Source organism: Epinephelus lanceolatus, chromosome 18 (genome assembly GCF_041903045.1).
Source record: "Epinephelus lanceolatus isolate andai-2023 chromosome 18, ASM4190304v1, whole genome shotgun sequence".
Lineage (NCBI taxonomy): Eukaryota > Metazoa > Chordata > Actinopteri > Perciformes > Serranidae > Epinephelus > Epinephelus lanceolatus.
The window spans coordinates 9,206,278-9,228,268 of NC_135751.1; the positions used below are offsets into that span (position 1 = coordinate 9,206,278).

At 42.2% G+C, this 21,991-nt stretch overlaps 1 protein-coding gene across 1 annotated transcript; it reads right to left on the reverse strand.

Annotated features, from left to right (window-relative positions):
* Positions 1-463: 463 nt before the first annotated feature.
* On the reverse strand, positions 464-14,187 carry LOC117268963 (GTPase IMAP family member 7-like). The gene is made up of 2 exons (XM_033645757.2): positions 14,075-14,187; positions 464-6,293 (listed from the first exon to the last, which is right to left on the reverse strand). Exons 1-2 carry the CDS (start codon positions 14,115-14,117, stop codon positions 5,437-5,439), a joined length of 900 nt encoding a protein of 299 aa, XP_033501648.1. The 5' UTR covers positions 14,118-14,187; the 3' UTR covers positions 464-5,436.
* Between the last annotated feature and the right edge of the window lie 7,804 nt (positions 14,188-21,991).

Below are 21,991 nucleotides of genomic sequence, written 5' to 3' on the forward strand. Positions count from 1 at the left end.
CAAATAAACTAATTTCATATTATATGTGTGTATTTTTTAGTCTAGTTTGCCTAATTTTCCAAGCTTCAGAAGTGAAACTGGCCCAAACTTTGTCACTTAGTCCAATTTCTCACTTTCATCAAACCAAAAAACTTTGGGACTTTTGTTCTGCCTTCCTACAAATGTGCTCACAGGTTTCCATATGGTACATGCACTCACAGGCTGAGAGGGTGACAGAGCTGGTTAAAGCCTGCACTGCTGCGTCCTGCAAAACCACACGCGTTTCACCGGAGTGAAGGTTTTTTAGAAGCCCCCAGGTGCTGCACAGGGCATTGACAGTGAAATGCAGGACATCAAGCAAAAACAGTTGAAAGTGAGAGGCTGTTCCAAAACATGCCTGCATTAAAAAAACACAGTTGTGTTAGTGGAGGCATGTTGTCTCAGGTACAGGTGAGATATGAAACATAATCCATGAAACCCAATATTGTATTTATCCAATTCTTTATTTAAACCTGTAGCCTCAGTGAGATTGGAATCTCGTTATCAAGAAAGACCTGTGTACAAAATAAAACAAAACAATACAGTTTAAGCATAAACAGATGATAGGTAATACATTGTCACAATTTAGAAAAACATTTACAAGTGTGATTCCAAATGCATAAGTACAACCTTACAATACAGCCCACCACTTATAGTGTAATTACCTGACACTTACAGTACATGGTAAGTCCTCTTAACTTAGAGTGTAACATCCTCATATGAACAAGCACCAATGCTTTGGTGTTCCTTCTTCGACTTAAATGTAGGTACAACAGAACAAGGTAGTTACTTTTAGGAATTGTAGAGTCTGACTTATACTGTAAGTATTTTGGAGGGTCTGTGTAGCTACAGGGTATTTTAGAAGAAAGGAGAAATTATATACTGTAAATATTTTGTAAGTACTGGGTATGATCAGCTGACAACAATGACAACCTGTGCCACATCTTTAATAATTACAGTATAGGCTACATATAGATGAAGTAGTCTAAAATAAAAACAACAACGTTTGCCTTAGTTTATTGCAGATGAAACTCTGGCAGGCAGGCTGCATCAACATTCCAGGGATTTATTATGTGGTCTACTTCATTGTGATTTGGAATAAAACAGGTCAGGAAACATGTCTGTACCTGTATCTTTCATGTTCCTGGGTTTTTGTTCATATTCTGTTATCCTATGGACTCTATTTTGGAGTTTTCTGTTTGTGTTCCTTGCTTCATGTTGTTCATCCTAGGGTCAGTTTGTTCTGTTACAGTACGTGTCAGTTCAAGGAGGACCCAACTGCAAATTAACAGACAAGTTCAAACAAAAACCAAGCTTTAATGTAGCTGATTGAAAGCATCCTGAAAACAAAGATGAATGCAGGAACGACAGCAGAATGCACCCAGGAGGAACACCGGATGAACACAGGAAAGACAGAGATACAGCTGGAGTAGGAACATGGGCGAAAGGAGATAAATGGAGATTGGCTTACAACAAGGGAGTGGAGGGGAACAATAGGGTGGAGCACACAAGACTAATACAGAACAGGTGTGAAGAGAAGACTTTGGGAACGGGGAGGAACTAACGGGACAGGCGTGACAGAAAACAGGCAGGAAAACACATAAAGACAGAGAGTAAAACCACATACGACACATGAAGAGAGAATCTACAAAAACAAGGAGCACAAACAGAAAACTCCAAAATAAAGTCCATAGGATAACAGAATATGAACAAAAACCCAGGGTCATGACAATATCTGTAGAAAATAAGAATGAAAGAATAGCACATACTTTGTTGTTTATGTGTAAATACGTGAGTAAGAACAGGAGAAAAGTGTAAACTTAGTAACACAGCACACACCCCCAGTCTTACAGTGTAAGTAAAATTAAGAATAGGGTAAGAAGAGAAAACAGAAGATACTTTATAATGCCCCCAATCTTACTGTGTAAGTGAAGGATAAGAAGAGCGTAGGAAGAGGAAACAGCTGATAGTATATCAGCCAGTGTGCACTCCAACTTTTACAGTGTGGTAAGAAGAAGAGAACAGCACATACCTCGTTGGTACTGTCTAATTACAGTACTCTATTACTGTATTAATACTTATATGTTTTGTCCTAGATGACGATACAAGCCTCCCATATCTGTGCACGTAACAAAGGAGAGATTGCTTTCTACTCCAGCCAGCCCTTTATGAGCTGCTGCATCGCTGGATGAACACACCTGCTTGGAGCTAATTTTCAAAAGTATAGATCCATTTCACAAGACATAGGCATAATAAATCCCTGGAGTGTGGGTGTGGCAGGCCTGTCAAAGGGACACCTGTAAGAAGTTATTGTCACAACCGCCATTAGTGAAAAGCATTTTTTTCTTTGTACACCATCTATGACTATATTCCATATTGGTAGCACATCACAACTGTGAAACACATTATGGGATAATTACTTAAGAGGTACCCAGTACGTGGTTAGTACTTTTAAGACACTTACAGTATAAGTTATTTAATCTTTCCTTTTAAAATACCTTGTAAGTACCCGGCACTTACAAAATACTTACAGCTTAAGTCATTCTCTACAATTTCCAACTGTTACTCCCTCGTTCCGCTGTACCTACATTTAAGTACAAGAGGGAACAGGTAAGTATCATACGGCATTATTATACTGTAAGTTAAAGGGACATTGTGTAACATTTTCAGTTGTTTACTGGCAAAAATTGATGTCTGCATTCATAAATATGTCATCACTGGTGTACTATTACCTCCACCAATAATCTGACTTATTCTCGCAAAAGGAGAATTTTGGATTTGTTTGTACATTGTGCGGGTAAGTCGTCTGTGGGGTTCCATTACATTTCGCCATCTTGAGAATACACCCGCCAGCAAGGAACACACAGCACCGCCTTCAGCATTTTCGTTGAGAGCCAGGCCAGCACTGCGTGACTGAGGAGCCGAAGGAGAGGAGCAAGAGGCGCTTCGCTACTACCCTGGCAGATTTGAAACAAAGTCCCACTCTTTGAGCATAATGCAGGATCATGCATATGCAGCATCATGGTAGATGGAATCCTTGTCACCAAGAAAGCGCAAAAGGGAATAGAAAAGGCAGCGTGACTGGCGAATTAAAAAAACGAAGGCCCACATCGGGGTAGCCTTTCCCAGGTAGAGAGAGCTGCTGAGGGAAAATGGTAATGCAATCACAGGCCAGTGCCGCTGTTGGCTGTTAGCCGCTGTTAGCTGTTAGCCGCTGTTAGCGCTGGCCTGTGATTGTATTACCTTTCTCCTTCAGCAGCTCTCTCCACCTGGGAAAGGCAACCCCAGTGCTGACCCTTGTGTTTTTTAATTTGCTGGTCACGCTGCCTTTTTGATTCCCTTTTGCACTTTCTTGGCGACGAGGATTCCGTCTCCTGTGATGCTGCATAATACATGGTCCTGCATTATGCTCAAAGATTGGGACTTTGTTATGCGGCAGTAGTGCCGCTGGCTACTAACAGCTGTTAGCGGCGCAGTAATGCGAGGAGAGGGATGAGGTGTGTGAGGTTGAGCCACTTGTCAGTTGTCAAAGGACAAGACGTGATTGGTTTGTTTCAATTTACATCCGCCCCAACAGTCCTACGTTGTAAACACAGCCAGCATGGTGAGGAGGGGGTTTGTCAACTCGCGTCGCGTGTGTCTGTGTAGGAGCCTGAATGAATACTCCATGTAGTATCGGATGACATGGTTTCATCAGTGTTATAATAGCTTTTTGGTACACAGCGGCTACAGTTGTTGCAATACGTGTTTGAAACAGTGAGCCACTAGAGTGCGCCATCTATTTCTACACACTGTGGCTTTAAGAGGACTTACATGTATTTTATAGTTCTGCGTTGAATCGACACGTAGGCTACGGCGTAGGCTCCAAGTCAATGTAGAGCCTACACCGTAACCGTAGCCTGACGTGCACCACCCAGAATTGTAACTACGCGTCACAGTGATGCAGACGTCCTTGTCTGTGGTTGTACACTGACACCATTTCCTTCAGTGGAAACGGAGCTTGTATTTACTTTTAGTTCACAGATAAGAAACAATAAATTGTGAAGACAATAAAGCCTCCATTAAAATAGCATTTTAAGTCTTGTGTGTGATTTATCCTTTAGGGATTTATACTTAGGGATTTATCCAGATTTCATATGAGTAGAGGAAATCTCCGCTCGTCGCTAGGCTAATTTATACAATTTAAAATGCCAAAGGCTGGCGCTAATAACGTTAGCATTTTGTATTTGTTTGGAAAACGTGTTTTGTACAGGACAGTGAGTTATAATGGAGCCAAACTGTGTGCCGTTACCTTTGTTAAACGTTGTCGTTGTCCCTGGTTTTATATGAGGATGAAAAGATTGCTAGCTGCTAGGCTAATTTATACAATGTAAAATGCCATAGGCTTGTGCTAATAACGTTAGCATGTTGTATTTGTGGAGAAAATGTGTCCGGATTAACACGTTTGTCTGTGAATGCTGCGAGTTACTGTATAGTGAAGCCAATTTGTGTACTTGTGTTTGAAATTGTCTCTATTATTCTCTATTAAGTCATGATAAATGTGTGTTTTGAATCAACTAAACTTAACAGCACTTCACAGAAAACTCCTCCGCTGACTAGTGTTTTGGAGGTGTAACTGCAGAGTGACACAGGCACACCACCGCAGAAGTAAAAATGCTCACAACGGCATAGGCGAAGGTCAGTGCCCAAACGCTTTATGCATTCTACATTAATCTACCTCAGTGATATTATTTTTTATTTTAGAAACATAACATTTAGGTCAGCCACTAGACCACTGTGTGAACAGCCTTCTGGTTAACATTATATGGAAAGGCAAAACAAAAAACAAAAAACTGAAGAAACAAAATATATACAAAGTCCACCACCATTATTTTCCCTTATTTTGCCTGTATTTTCATTTGTAAGAATTGGTTTGTCTTGCACACCTACTCTTCTAGTATATGCTATAACTTTGCTGAGAATCAAGTCCACGTCTACGTTCCCTTAGGAGAGGTTATTATTGTCGCTCCCCTGCTGTACTGATGTTAGGGTTTTAAGTACATAGTGGTGATGTTAAAGCTTAAATGATGTACATATTCTCCATTCATCTAAACTAGGTGATATTATTGGTATTAGAATTATCTGTTCAAGGGTCACTTCATCCCGAGTTTCTGGACATTCAAAGACTTTTGTTTAACCAGGTTTGGAGACATGAGCCTCTATAAACATCAGCCATCTCCAATATTAAAAAAAAAAAAAAAATTGAATAGAATTTCACACTGATCGCAACATTTGAAAAACTTAACGAAATTAAACCAAAAAGTTAAAGAAATATGGAAATAACAAAATAAAAAAAAAAAAAAAATACAAGCTCCACCACCATGATTTCCACTTTACATTATTTTCACATGTAAGAACTGGTCTGATCAGCTTAATCAGTCACTTTGTGATGCAATTCTCAATGCCGTCTTTGGCAAGTATCCCTAAACCTGCTGTTACACTTGCAAATATTCCACCTGCTGCACCTCCTAATGCAGCTGCTACCGTGGACGTCACCTGACCACCACCAGCAAGATACCCCATTACACATCCGATAGCTATCCCAGAAAAAGCAAAAGTTCGAAGGGTGGCTAGCTTGGCTTGGGCTCCTTCTCCTTTTGGATCTTGCTGTTTTTTCCGTAAGGCAATTTCAGCCTTGTGGAGCATCTCTGGGGTGTAGAAGTCTCCTCCTGGTGTCTTAATCCTTTTGTTGATCTCCCCCAGCAGAGCAGTGACCTGCTCAGGAGTCTTGTTGGTGTTGTCAAAAACATGGTATCCCCAGTTGCACTGTAAGATTAGGTCATGGAGGTTTTTATTTGATCGAATAAATTCTTCTATGTCAGTGTTTTGCAGTTTACTTTTAAAGGTGAATAAGACCATAGTGTAATCCATTACGTTTTTGCCAAAAGTACTGCGAATGATTTCCACCATTTCCTTTTCTTCATCTGTGTATTTATCCCCAATCCTCAGCACAATCAGGAACACATGAGGACCGGGTTCGGCAAGTGAGATGGATTTCTTGATCTCTTTCACCAAATTCTCTGTAGATCTGTCAATGTGAAAAAACCCTGGAGTATCAACAACGACCACATCTTGTTCTCCAATTTTCCCCTTTTCCACATGGCACTTCATTGTGACAGCTGATAGACTGCGCTTGGAGGGGAATATGTTTTCCATGCCCAGGATGGTGTTTCCTGAAGCACTCTTCCCAACTCCGACTTTCCCAAGCAGCACCATCCTCAGCTCTGGCTCTGTATCTGTTAGAAAAATATTGCAGACATGAGTAAATTAGTGTTTTATTTGTTTCAGTCACTATGGAATCTTGGCCCACCATGATCAGCTTTAAAACTGCTCTACTGCACCATTGATTTCCCATGTGGAGAGCAGTGGTTTCCAACAAGATGGAAGCCCGAGCTTTGTTGGCTGCGTGTTATGTTACCTAAGCAACAGCCTCTTAGCTCATTTCCTGGATTCACATCTGAATAGGCCGGGCCAGAACTCGTCTCACCCTCAACAAAAAAGGGAGAAGAAGAGACCAAGGATGACAACACTATTAGTCAACATTGCTTCTGCACTGCTGAGTATGTGTCCCATTTCCCCTTCAGTTGCTCAGTTAAGTACTCTGTGTATTTTTCACTGAATACAGATGATGGTGCTGACTTAAGATTAGTTTCTCTTTACGGTAGGTAGTTATGTTAGGTACTTTGGCATGGCACGTATCCTTACACCGATAATATAAATACCTGCATTGATTCTTTAATGCACCCTAGGTCTGAATATAATTTGAGGGAACTGGACCTGGATAGCTGCTGAAAAGTCCTTTGATGTGATGTTTAAGAAGTGGGAACCCTGGTATAATTTCTCCCTAAAGTTCAAATAAACACAAGAATTTTGTGCTCTGTCTTCCTCAAACTCTGTCCCTGCACTCCGAGTTCCCCCAGGAGCGAGACAGCTGATCTTGCTATGAATCCCCTACACCCCACTTCCACTGGACAAATCCTAGTCTTCCATCCTCGCTGCTCAGCTTCTGCTCCTAAGTCTGCATATCTAAGCTTTTTTCTTTCATAGGCTTCTTCCACTGAGTCTTCCCAAGGAACTGTCAGCTCAATGAAATAAACTATCCGTTGACTCACTGACCACAACACTAAGTCAGGCCTCTGTCTGGTACAAACTATTTCCTGGGGAACAACAAGCTTTCCCCCTAAATCTACTTGCATTTCCCAATCACAAGCACCTTCTAGGCGGCCACACCCTTGCCTCCTCACTAACTTATCTCTTCTGTGTTTCTCTCTCTCACGGACAAACTGAATTACTAAACTCCTATCCTTAACACCTTCTGAATTCACCTGTCTTCGTTTCTCCTTCGATGCCTGCAGCTAAACATTTCAACACCTGGTTATGTCGCCATGTATATCGGCCTTGTGACAAGCTAACTTTACAGCCTGACAAAATATGCTTTAAGGTTGCGGTACGTGAACACAATGGGCATGATGGGTCCTCATTTACCCACAGTTTTAGGTTCTGGGGGGTTGGTAACATATCGTATGTAGCCCCTACCTACTTTATTCCATACCGGTTTGCCTGAGCCAAGCCCCAGGCCTCCCCGGCCAAACTGAACATTACCTACAATCTCTGCATGCCTAAGAGCTGCCTCTGCCTCCTGATCGTGGGTTCCACTTCCTCCCCTTGGTTGGATTTGGAACCACACTCCTAACTACCATGTCCTTACTCCCAGATAACAACAGCTCTGTCCTGACCTTGGTACATTTAAATTCCTCTGTTAAACTAGATACTGGCAGCTGAAGTATCCCTTTTCCATACAATGCAACACTACTTAGGCACCTAGGAGCACCCAACCACTTCCTAATATAGGAGCTAACCGACCTTTCAATTCTCTCCACTACGGATATTGGAATTTCATAAATTGACAATGGCCACATTAACCTAGGATATAGCCCAAATTGCAAACACCACAACTTCAACTTTCCTGGAAGTTCAGATTTATCTATTCTATCCAATCCTTCTGCCACATCTTTCCTAAATTTCACCACCTGTTCCTGATCATTCAACTCCACATTGTACCACCTACCTAAGCTCTTTACTGACTTTTCCCTAATTGTTGGGATTTCCTCATCATCTATGACAAACTTCCTATCACTTAACTTCCCTCTATGTATTGAGATGCTTCTAGATTTACTAGGCTTGATCTTCATGCTGGCCCACTTGAGGTTCTTATTTACCTTCTCTAGTAGCCTCTTTGTACATGGCATTGTTGTGGTCACCAGTGTCATGTCATCCATGTAAGCCGTAACTGGTGGAAAATGCAACCCATTCTGCCGTCTCTCTCCACCTACCACCCACTTAGAAGCCCTGATGATTACTTCCATTGCCATAGTAAATGCTAATGGAGAAATTGTACACCCTGCCATGATGCCTATTTCTAGCCTCTGCCAACCTGTTGTGAAACCTGCTGTACTTAGACACAACCTAATATCCTGAAAATATGCTTTCACTAAGTTAACAACTACCTGGGGCACTCTGAAGTAGTCAAACGCCCTCCAAATGAGGCTATGCGGTACTGAACCAAACGCATTAGCAAGATCTAAAAATACTACATGCAGGTCCCTTTTCTTAGTCTTCGCTGCCTGAATCTGGTGCCAGATCATGCTAGTATGCTCTAAACACCCTGAAAAACCTGGTATTCCTGCCTTCTGCACCATGGTATCTATTAAGCTATTCCTTTCTAAGTAGCTAGCTAGTCTCTGCGCAACTACACTAAAGAAAATCTTCCCCTCTACATTCAAGAGAGAAATCATCCGGAACTGGCTAAGGTCCACAGACTCCTTCTCCTTAGGAATGAGGACACCCCCTGCCCTACGCCATGCTCTTGGTATAATTTGCTTCTCCCAAACTATTCTTAGCTGTTTCCATAAAAATTTAAGGGTATCAGGCGCACTTTTATAAACCCGGTAGGGGACTCTATTAGGCCCTGGGGCCGAAGAAGCCTTTGCACGCCTGACCACCTCCTGAACTTCCCCACCTAGGTGGTCTGACATCCATCTCATGCTCTGTCCCTTCTAATGGAGGGATATCGGGTGGGAAACCTACTATCCTATTCTTCTCCAAATCTGAATATGTATTTCTCAAATATTCTTCAACCTCTAGCCTTTCTGCTTTGAGCTACCCTCCCTTTTCCTGGCTGAACAATCCTTTAACAAACTTAAAAGGGTCCCTGAAAGAACCTGTCCTTACATGTTCCTTCTTCCTCCTCTTTTTCCTGAGATGCTCTGCCCTTCTAAGAACTGCTAGCCTGCTTCTCAACTCCTCTTGCAACACCTTAATTCCCTCCCTTTCTTATTCTGTAGCCTTTCTCCACACCTTTAACTGTCTCCTTTCCTTGACTAGCTCCTCTATTTCTCTTTGCCGCCTAGATTTACCTGACTGTACCTTCTCACTCCTCTTTCTCTCATGCAACCCAAACCTCTCTACACCATATGAGTAAATTATATCTCCCATCTTTTCTAACCTTTCTATTGCATTTCCTCTAAGCCTACTTAAGATTACTGACAAATCTCTATTAACTATCTCCCATTCTGTACTGTCATTTGCCCTAGGCCATCTAACTCTAACCTTTTGCTCCATGGTTCTCTCTCTGACTGGCACATTGGCCTCATTGTCACCTGCATCCTCTCTTACTACCCCCTCCTCCTCCTCCTCAGTGGCAGCGTTACTGATATCCTGCGAACTGTGGTTTTCTACCTGCCGCTGGACTTCGTCCAACTGACTCGACTGACTTCTTAGGAAGTACTGATCAATGCGGCTACTTTGCCCTTTCTTTGCCACACACTTCTTCTTTTCCTGATGAGTTCTGAGGCCTCTTACTGATGTTACTTTCTGCCAGCCACAAGGACAAACCTGAAGCATCTTGTTCTCAACTGTGCTACATTTATCCTCTACAGATGCACTCGCCTTGCCCTGAGTGCTGCTAATTCTAGCCGTGGTGGATAGGTCCGTGCCCCTATCCTTCACTGAGTCACAGATCCAATGCGTAGTCGTGTCCGTTCCAATGTCTGTTATCGTGTAATCCACCTGTGAGTCATCTTCCACCCCTGCTCTCGCTGACTCTTGGGGTATTTTTCCTATGTTGGCTGTAGCTAATTTTGGTTGTAGTAAGGCTGCTAGGCCTCACCACTGCTACCATGGGTTGCTAGCCCATGCCAGCACCTTTGGGGTCTTTTCCCTCCTGTCAGCTGTCTTTCCAAGCGGTCACATGGTCTTTCCCTTGTTGTCAGCTGCCCTATTCACAGCAGTCACTAGCTGGGCTAGTTCTGAGTTCAAATAAACACAAGAAGTTTGTGCTCTAGAGAAAGGATCAACACGCTAATATGGCAAGGCTTAACTATACAAACCAATGAGCAGTGATAACTAGCATGCCTTTGGGGTCATTGGGTGGGAACCTCCTTTCACCAGTGTTTCGTCTAGTTGGTCCCACGACACCACCAGGAGGCTAGACAGTAATCTCTAGCGTCCCAGAGACTTCCCTAATGCCAGGTCTCACTGCTCCTCTCCCTGCACCAACCCAATAACCTCCTTTACCTTACTTACGCATGGCTTTCTCAGCCCAAACAGCACTGCCACCTTCAACCAAACCCAGGCTCTGTACATGCGAGCTCCAGGTAGAAGCAGTGCTAATACTACCTTTCCTAGAACATTCACCATACTCTATTTCACACGCTACATAGCATAACTACAATATAAGCTAAAGTTAAAGGAGCTAAATAAACTTACAGGATCAGCAAACACACTCACCTTGCTGCATGGCCTCAAACAAAATGGATTCAAATAGGCCACTCCCACACTTAAATAACCTTCCTCTACCTGGACTTCCTCCTTACTTAAAAATAATGCTAATATATGCTTGCAAAATATTTTTTCTGTTCTCACTCAAAATAATATATTCATAAAAATTCATAAACAATTTCATTTAAACTTCCTTTAGTGCTTAGGCATACGTTTTATCTAGAACTTCATCTTTGTTCAGATCAACCTCTCAAAACCTCTCAAACGTCTCAACTGTACATTTTAAGCAGCAGGGATGGGAAGGAATGGAATACAAATAACAAAGTTATGTATTTAAATGATAAAATATTCCATTACAGTTACACTTTAAATTGGCGGTATTCTTAATACAGTTACTGTCTTTAAAAATAGATTACTTGAAGGGATTACTTTGTTTCGTTTCATTTGCTCTAACACTGTGTCCTAACTATATGCAGCGCACGTGAGCTGGGGCCTATCCCAGCTGACATAGGGTGAGAGGTGGGGAACACAGACAACCATTCACACTCACATTCACACCTACAGGCAATTTAGAGTCACCCATTAACCTATCCCCAACCTGCAGGTCTTTGGATTGTGGGAGGAAGCCAGAGTACCCAGAGAAAACACGGAGAACAAGCAAATTCCACACAGAAGGGCTCCCTCCTGGGATTGAATCAGGGGGTCCATGTCATTGGTCTGACAGCCCATTAGTTCGACATCCCGTTAGTCCGACTGTCCGCAGTGCTGAATGGCTCGCGGCGGGCATATGGTGTGCCGCAACCGGCTCTGGGTCAGCTGGGAAAGGCTTGAGGCGGAGCAGGCTCACAGCTTATGCGTTTGTCACTTTCTTTTTCATTTTAACCCACACCATGATCTTTCCCTGACCAAGTGGTTTTTGTGCCTAAACCTAACCAGACCTTAACCACAGGGCAGCATAATGATTTCGGAACGGACTTCAGAACAATGGGTTTAATATGGTCGGAAAGATGGGATGTCGGACCAATGGGCAGTTCCCGAATCAGGAACCCTCTTGCTGTGAGGCAACAGTGCTAACCACCACGCCACCGTGCCGCCATTTTTGGATATATTGTATGTAATTTCTAGTATATATCACAATATATAACTTGTGTTTTTTGTTTAGCAAGTAAAAACATAGAAAGGCAGAAAGAACAACTTTTAAGTGGTTACGTCCTCAGCTTATAGGTAGCCTACATGGTTTGCGTACATGATGCAATAAAAGTGTATATTTAACAAATTACATTTTAGGGTATGTATTCAGTAATCTACAGTGGAATATGTTTTAAAAGTAACGCACCCAACACTGTTAAGCAGGGAATATGTCATTAGTTCTCCTTTTTTTGGACTGAGCCAGTGCCCCTGAAAATGTCTGTTACTATAACAGCCCAGATGCTGCCCCGGACACCATCTGGCACATGACACCTCACACCTCTTGTTTTGCCAAGGAGTATGAGGTTATATTTGCCAGTAAATGAGAGGCCCCGCCTACATCTGGTCACATCTAACTCATGCAAACAAAGGTGTGAGTTGTGGACAGTTTAACTTCATCATACCAAATAACAAGATACAAAGGAGTCCATTCATTTATTGCACAGTGGGCCTCATGTAGCAACATTCTCTTAAATTTATCTTATATTTTCTATTAAGAGAAATTATAAGAGAAGTCGACTGCACCAAACATTCTTAACCATCTCAATCTGCTTTTACTAAGGTGTGCCCAATGATGAATCCCACTTGATCATTAGTAACCTATTAGCATAGGTAACAGCCCCTAAACATGGACAGGTGTTGTGCCATGTGCAGTAAAAGTACTCATACCACATTTTAAAAGTAAAAGTACCTAATGCAAAAAATGTAAACACATTTTTAAATCAAAAAATTAAAATAATAAAAAAGAAAAACATGTTTTTGCATGAAAAGTAATTTAAACATTTATCAAAATAGTTGCCAATTAATTTTCTAATGAATCAAGTAATTGTTTCAGCTGCACTTATATATATATATATATATATATATATATATATATATATATTTTCTTATGTTTTGTGTGCAAAAATCTTAATTCATATAAAGTAACAAGTTACTAAAGTTATTCAATAATTGTAGTGGAGTATAAGTAAAATATTTCCTTCTGAAGTGTAGTGCAGTTAGTGAAAAGTTTCATGAGATTAAAATACTCAAGTAAAATTACTTTAAATATGTACTTGACAGTACTTTAGAAATGTACAGAGGGTTGCTCAGTAACTGAAATTACAGTAATTTGGATAAATGGATCAAGTACAGTCGTATTTCTCTAGCTGACAAATGTATTAATCCAAGTATTGTAATTACTCTAAAACATAATAATCTACATGCGATTATTTGATATTCATGGTTTTCGGTAAGAGTGCTCTCTTTAACCACTTGTATTTTTTAAATTTTCTCTCACCTAAGGTCAGAGCAAAGATAAGAAAACACTGGTGAATCCCAGAAATCAATGGGTACTACCAAAATAACTACAAATTGTGGATACAAACAAAAATAAGAGAATATTCATATTGATTCTTGCGTAGGGCTCAGTGAAACATCTGATAATGATCTGGATGTTAGAGACAAAGCCTAAAAGCTCCTGCATTCTGATCTAAGCTTGTTTGAGTTAATATAAGTATAAAGTAGCACATTTTGAACAAGATGTGTAACTGATGAACTTAGATATAATTGCTTTGATGATGGTACACCCTTTATAATCCAAAAGCTAACAACTGAAAGACACCCAACCACTTCTTCTAACATGCCAAACTCAAGTGGCAGAACCTGCTGTACTCTCTGATAATACAATGGAACTTAATGAACACACAGTAAAAATGTCCCTTAAAAGCAAGGCTTATCTTTACAGTCTTGAGCTTTAGGTTACTGTAGGATCTCACCTGAGATCACTTGTGTGAAGATGATAAACGTCTCCACTGCAGACAGATACATTAGGTAATATCTCTGTACTTCACCAAAAATCCAAATTACATTGAAAAATGTTTAAACTAAAGTATAGATAGTTTCTGTCAAAATCAATTGTTAAAATTTACCCAAAACATGGATCCACATAGAGGTTAAGAAGAAAATGAGCTGTTGATGAGCTGCTTGCTGATAGTTAAGGAGATAAAAATCCATGTATCAAATCCAGACTCTACCCTTAGCTGTAGAACTGCAGAAGAAAAATACTTACTAGCCACCAAAGTGTCCACCTCTGGCTTGGAAAAGCACCTCATCTTTGATGTCTTGTCGCTGTGGATGTCCTGTTCTGACTATTTTAATTTCCATCTATCCATTATATATTATAGCCTGCTTCTAGATCCTCCCCTTAAATACACATCACCTGTTTCTAGCTAAGGGCTGGCCAGTCACAAGTTGTTGTGGCTGAAATCAACAAATCAGGTTGCTGAGCTGTAAAGTATATTAAGTAGAGTACACTTTCACAGCTCTACCTCCTCACCAGTGTCAATCAGCTTCTTTTAGTTAAGTTCATAGAAAAAAAAAAAAAAATATCCCAATGTGAACAGAGACCTCAGTGACAAAAGCAGTTTTATGTTTAACTATTACTTAGCAAATAACCAACCGAATCAGGAGCACTTCTTTGAGCGCTTGTCACTGGGAAGTGAGCTAGTTAGCTGTTAGCTGTTAGTAGCCAGTGGGCAGCAGTAGTGTGTTGGCTGATGGGGCTACCAGCTCTGAGTTAAAAGAGCTAACAGCTAACGAAGCTAAACACAATCTGTTAATGTCTTTTCATTTGTTAAAGTGTGTGCGAACCAATCATAGCATGGCCAATTGTAGCGTGGCATTGGCCAGCTCCGTCACAGGTCTGACAACTACACAACACTACGCTGTACTCAGTAGACGCTCCTGCAGTTGCTCAGATTCCTTCATTTTCAGGCTGGTTCTGTGGATTTTTAGCAAAATGTTGTGTCCAGAGCATGTCTGATAATCGTATTGTTACCTGGAGATGTTGGAAGGAGATAGGTTTCTTCCCTGTTCCAAAACCAAAATCAATCCCTGAAAATTGTGGGATTAGCTAGCTAGCTGCTAAAGCTATAGCTTGCTGAACGTATACACGTTACTTTTGTTTTTCAGTGTATATGACACCAAATAAAGACCTATCCTGCTTTACAGGAACCAGTAAAAGGAAACAGGGAAGCTGCTGCTATTCAGCCAGCTGTTTGTCATTGCAGTGTGTGCAAATAAATTGTGTTTGGTATCCCCTGGAGCTCCCGCCCATCTGACAGCCGAGGTGCTGGAGCTGGCATTGGCGGAGGGGAAAGCCATACACTGTTCATCTGCACACAGTGCGATGACATGCGATGACACATGGAAACGGCTTCCATTTAAATTCATTGTCTTCTGTCTTGATTGCCAGTGATGTGGTGGTTCACTTTTACACTGTGATCTGTAGCCTATAGTTCAGCTTTAGCTTCTATCTATGTTCATCTTTTTAACCTGTTTTTGCTGCTGAGTGAGTTTGACATCGTGGTTATGCCTTTCAAACACATAGACCCCTGTAGTAGTAGATCCCTCTGTTTGCTTCTCTCTGGAATCACTTAGTGGTTTTTCCAAAAATTTGGTATTTCTTCAGAGAGTGCAGTTAGTGACAGTGTGGGCTCCATGCTTACTGCGACAGCTTGACGGACCACCACAAACAGGCGGGGCTTAGCAAAGGGTCAGTTACACACAGCTTCTCTTTGCTTTCACAGTAGAATAGAATAGAATAGAATAGTATGGGGTTGATGGCCCCTTGCTAAGGGCCATCCAGTCCCTGTACCGAAGGAGCATGAGTCTGGTTCGCGTGGCTGGCAGTAAGTCGGACCTGTTCCCGGTGACGGTTGGACTCCGCCAGGGCTGCCCTTTGTCACCGGTTCTGTTCGTAACTTTTATGGACAGAATTTCTAGGCGCAGCCGAGTGGTGGAGGGTGTCAGGTTCGGTGACGGGAGGATCTTGTCCCTGCTTTTTGCGGATGACGTGGTCCTCCTAGCTCCATCGAACAGTGACCTCCAGCTCTCGCTGGGGCGGTTCGCAGCCGAGTGTGAAGCAGCTGGGATGAGAATCAGCACCTCCAAGTCTGAGGCCATGGTCCTCAGCCGGAAAAGGGTGGATTGCCCACCCCAGGTCAGGGGAAAGGTCCTTCCTCAGGTGGAGGAGTTTAAGTATCTCGGGATCTTGTTCACGAGTGAGGGTAGGATGGAGCGGGAGATTGACAGGCGGATTGGGGCGGCGTCAGCAGTGATGCAGGCACTTAACCGGTCTGTTGTGGTGAAAAGGGAGCTTAGCCAGAAAGCGAAGCTCTCAATTTACCGGTCGATCTACGTTCCAACCCTTATCTATGGTCACGAGCTCTGGGTAGTGACCGAAAGAATGAGATCGCGAGTACAAGCGGCCGAAATGAGTTTCCTCCGCAGGGTGGCTGGGCTCAGCCTGAGGGATAGGGTGAGGAGCTCAGACATCCGGGAGGGACTCGGAGTAGAGCCGCTGCTCCTCCACATCGAGAGGAGCCAGTTGAGGTGGTTCGGGCATCTGGTAAGGATGCCTTCCGGACGCCTCCCTTGGGAGGTGTTTCGGGCATGTCCAACCGGGAGGAGACCTCGGGGCCGCCCCAGAACACGCTGGAGGGACTACATCACCCGGCTGGCCTGGGAACGCCTCGGGGTTCCCGCGGAAGAGCTGACGGAAGTGGCTGGGGAGAGGAGTGTCTGGGCTTCTTTGCTGAGGCTGCTGCCCCCGCGACCCGGACCCGGATAAGCGGAGGACGACGAATACGAGTACGAGTACGAGTATGAGAATAGAATAGAATAGAATAGAATAGAATAGAACTTTATTGTCCACCAGGTGAAAATTTGTCTTTGGCCCACCAAACATAAAAACATAAAGAACATAAAACATAGAGCAAGATAGCACAGACAAAGTACCATTACAGTATATTAAAACAGTTCATTTCTGTGGTTTCAACAGTTTTCATTCACTTTGTTGAATTAAGAATAGTGACAGCACTTGGAATGAAAGACTTCTTAAACACGTTTTTAGTTGCCAGAGGAACTCTGTAACGCCTCCCTGAGCTTAGAGGCTCAAACTGGCAGAAGAGAGGATGGGAGTTATTCTTTAGGATACTCTTCGCACAGTGATTGTCAACTGGTGGCCACATCTGGCCCGCCAAAGCTTTTCATCCGGCCAGCAGAATATTAATTCTGTATTTAGGACATCAAGTAATCAAACCCCAAAACAGTTGAGATGGAAACAATTTTATAAGGAAGGATTTTCCATGCCCAAAAATGTGCCGTTGACCTGCAGGTTTACATGTTATAAATCCATCCATCAGCTTACTTTTAGCGGTTATGATATGCCAGTCTTGGTAAGCTTAGGCTACAAGAAAAAAATAACATCAACTGTCAAAAAGTGACAAAGCAGTGTAGAAACATTTTGCAGTGGTTTAACCTCCACCTTCTCTTCCCCTTTCTGTCTTAATCTCTCTCTCTCTCTCTCTCTCTCTCTCTCACACACACACACACACACAAACATGCACATAAACACACACAGGCTACACACCATGGCACTCAGTCTATCTCTGCCTAAGTCCTCAATCCTGACAACTGTGCTAAAAAAATGGTTGATTAACCCAGATGTTGCTGGCAGGTGTGAATTGGATAAATGATACTGAAACAAATCTTTTATAAATGGGATGCTGCTTGGGTCATGTCTTAATGCAAGAATGGGGAAAAACTCATAGCGCAGTCCCCACAACCAGGTGATGATACTGAAGCAGCCCATACCAACAAATAATTTTACTATTGTGGGCAACAGACAAAACCAAGTAGGTCAAATAAAGATAGTAACACATCTTTGGACAACTCTGTTTGCTGATCACACAGCTCATCAATCCATCCAAGCACATTGATGACGCAGTGAGGAGTTTTTCCTCACAGCACCGAAGTATCTGATCCTAATAGATTTATAACTGTCTTGGCCCTTTTAGTTGTGGGTGCAATAGTAATGTCCACCCCTGATAATTATGATGGTTCTCTCATTTCATCATACAGAATACACCCAATGATGCCATGGGTTATGTATCCTTCAAATGTTAAAACATAATCATGCATCCATGTAAAAAATATAATTTGAAAGCGCAGCCCCCACAGGGCCCTTAGACAAATCTAGTTGATGGTCCCTGTTCTATGTGTTTTCAGTTTGGGCTTTGGCTGGTCCACTCAAGGACAGTTAGAGACTTATCCCAAAGCCTCTACAGCATATTCTCAGCTGTTTGCTTTGGGTAGCTGACGTGCTGAAAGGTGAAATACCAATAACGTCTGAAGTTGCATGAGCTCTGAAGCAGATTGCCTTTCAGGACTTCTTTGTATTTTGCTGCTTCCCTCAGTTCTGACCAGTCTCCCTGCCTCTGCAGCTGAGAAGTGTCCCCACAGCATAATGTTGCCACCAAAATGCTTCACAGCAGGGATTGTATTAGCCAGGCACATTAACATGAAGGGCTGATTAATGGAGTGCTGCTGAGAGGGTTCTCCCATCTCTGCAGAGGACTTCTGAGGCTCTCTCAAGACTGACCCTTGGGTACTTGGTTACCTCCCTGGCTAAGGCTGTTCTTGCACGGTACTTTGTCCTGGTGGTGGTTCCAAACTTCCTCTATTTCACAATTACTGGTACCATTGTGCTCCCGGGAATGCTAAAAGCTATAGAAGTTGTTTTATACACTTGCCTTGATCTATTCCTTGCCACATTTTTATTGCAGTCTACAGTTAGTTCCCTGGACCTCATAGCTTGGTTATTGTCTTGACCTGCAGAATGAAAGGTCAGTTTTATCCATTTAAATTGAAATCTAAAACTAAAAGCGTATAGGGATCTGAATTCTTTTTAAAGCTAATGGCCCTCATTCACAAAACAAGCATGCAGCTTATAACTGGGTGCATGGTCATTTCCACACAAACACAGGGCGCGGCCCCTCCTTGACGGCGCCACTAGCCACTCACATGTGAGTTGTCGACGGTGACAGTGTGTGTCAGCTTTGTCAAGTGTACCAAGTGCAGCATGATGCTGGTATATGACAACAAAAAGACGGGGACCTCGACACTTAAGAGGCACATGACAAAGGCTTGCCATGGAAAGAAAGAAGCAAGTCAACCTTCAATGTCCACGTTCGTATCTTAAAATGTCGGGTTTAAACCAGGCTTGGGCTTATAATTACAGTTAAAGGGACGGGCCGGGCCGGGTACGGACAGAACATGCACAGGCTCGGGTGGGGTCAGGCTGGATTTTTTGGGCCTGATCTAAGCTCTAAGGTGGTGCATCTGTGTCCCTTCCGCCACCTGTTATGCCCGAAATGGAAGCAGACCTGTTGCGCAGGGCGCATATTATTGATGTATAACTTAAATATATCAACCTTGAGTTTAATTGAGTCCAGCAGCGATTTCCTCCCATACTGCTTTTCCGAATTCCTTTGATGCCACGTTTTTTGGCTGCCAAATTGAAGCAGCTGGTTACATTGGACTTGGGATGTCAGTATTTTCATTTCTAGCTCAGAGAAGTTTCTCTTCTCGGCCATATTACGCCTCTCCATGTTGTAAACTCTTGGGGCGAGGCCTCAAAACCCAGAATATATTGAGGAGAGATATTTAAATGAAGATTGTTTTTAGCTGCCACAGTTATCAAAGCCTGATCATTCCTACGCTGTGATTGGTAATAGTAAGAGCGTTTCTTTAATCACACGCCAACCCTATCGTTAAATGAGTGTTACAAGTGCCAGGAAACATCAGTGTAGTTACAGAGAGGTGCTGCTCCCTCACCTATCCAACCACTGAAATAATCAGACAGATCCAACAGATCCTGCAGGACTGGGAGACAGTGTCAGGCTTCAGCAGGCCTGTTTCAGGTTCTGTCTCCACTGTCCGCTGACAGATATCAAAACAAGATTATTTTTTACATTTGCCTTGGTGGATGCTGTGTCACAGCTCTCCTCAAGCCAGTGTGTTCTTCTTGTTGGGACTTACAACAGATGAGCCATTGCAGGCAGTATTTGAGGAGTCCACCTCTCCTGATGGTCATTTGAGAATAAATCTGTCATACTGGCTCTGTCATCAGAATGTTAAAAGAGTAAGAATAAACAAAACAAAAAATATTTTTCTATTCTTATTTGTATTGAATAATTTACTGGAAAGTGATTAATCCATCAATAATTTTGACAAGCAGTTGATCATTTTGTCACTTTTAGCAAAAATGCCAAACATTCTCTAGTTTCAGCTTATTAAATGCTTATCTTTGAGAAGAACTGCAAAAAGCATTATTCATATTACTTTAAGGTAGTAATACAAATATCTCTGGTTCTAGTCTGATGGCCAGATAAAACAAGGGATCTTAGGATGTACCCTCTATTTCCTAGCAGCTATTTGACCATGAAGGCCTGATTGGCGCAGTCTCCTCTTAACAGTTGTTCTAGAGATGGGTCTGCTGCTAGAACTCTGTGTGGCATTCATCTGGTCTCTGATCTGAGCTGCTGTTAACTTGCCATTTCTGAGGCTGGTGACTCGGATGAACTTATCCTCAGTAGCAGAGGTGACTCTTGGTCTTCCTTTCCTGGGTCGGTCCTCATGTGTGCCAGTTTGGTTGTAGCGCTTGATGGTTTTTGCGACTCCACTTGGGGACACATTTAAAGTTTTTGCAATTTTCCGGACTGACTGACCTTCATTTCTTAAAGTAATGATGGCCACTCGTTTTTCTTTAGTTAGCTGATTGGTTCTTGCCATAATATGAATTTTAACAGTTGTCCAATAGGGCTGTCGGCTGTGTATTAACCTGACTTCTGCACAACACAACTGATGGTCCCAACCCCATTGATAAAGCAAGAAATTCCACTAATTAACCCTGATAAGGCACACCTGTGAAGTGGAAACCATTTCAGGTGACTACCTCTTGAAGCTCATGGAGAGAATGCCAAGAGTGTGCAAAGCAGTAATCAGAGCAAAGGGTGGCTATTTTGAAGAAACTAGAATATAAAACATGTTTTCAGTTATTTCACCTTTTTTTGTTAAGTACATAACTCCACGTGTTCATTCATAGTTTTGATGCCTTCAGTGAGAATCTACAATGTAAATAGTCATGAAAATAAAGAAAACGCATTGAATGAGAAGGTGTGTCCAAACTTTTGGCCTGTACTGTACATTACAGCCCAGTAGGGGTAGGGTTAAAGCTTAGCAGGTCTGATACAAGCTGCTCCAACCATTAAAAAGTCACTTCTCAAGAATTTAGGAGAGAGGAGGACTGCTTATTTTATCAAATTCTTTTGAAATTATAGGCTGAACATCTTTTTTTTAGTTTTAATGAGTGTCATGAGCTCAGTTAACGCATTTGTAAAATGAGTGAGGCCTGATCAAAATATAATGCTGCTGGTTTGTGTTTTAACTGTGGATGCACAAGATAACACTAGTACACTGACCCTGCAAAGGCAGTAACATAATCAAATTTTGTCAAAACACTATGTTGGTTCATCTTGTTTCAGTGGGAAAGTGTGCTCTAGTTGACAGAGGAGGGCTGGGAGATGTAATGATCTCACCAGTTAGTCAGCATTCTTGAGAACAGTTTTGGTTCTGTTGGGCTCCTATTGTTTATTTGTCTCCAGAACCTGGAATCTGAAATTACTCGGTAAAATGCATTTACCAGTTTACCACTTCATCACTTAAACATGCCTGAAAAAAAACACACACACACACACACACACACACACACTTTGTCTCAACTAATGCAGCTGAGTTAGCCCCATCGAATGCTACCATACTGCTCTGCTTACTCATCTACACTGAGGCACATAATATGCCAGACTTGGACCCACATAAGTGATAATGTTTATTTGGATTCGGTTGAGCCCTCTTTTTATATTTATCATCCAGTTAAAACACATAAGGGGCCTTCATTTGTTCAAATAATGAGAAAGCTCAAACAAGGTGTCATCATACAGAAATGTTGAGTCATGTACTTTTAATAATAACCCCAAATGATAGGGCATGTCATCCCTAATAATAGTAGGGGTAGTAGAGGGGTAGTATAGACATGTCTGTAACCACAGCTAGACAGAGGGAACTGAACACCAGATGTTTTTAT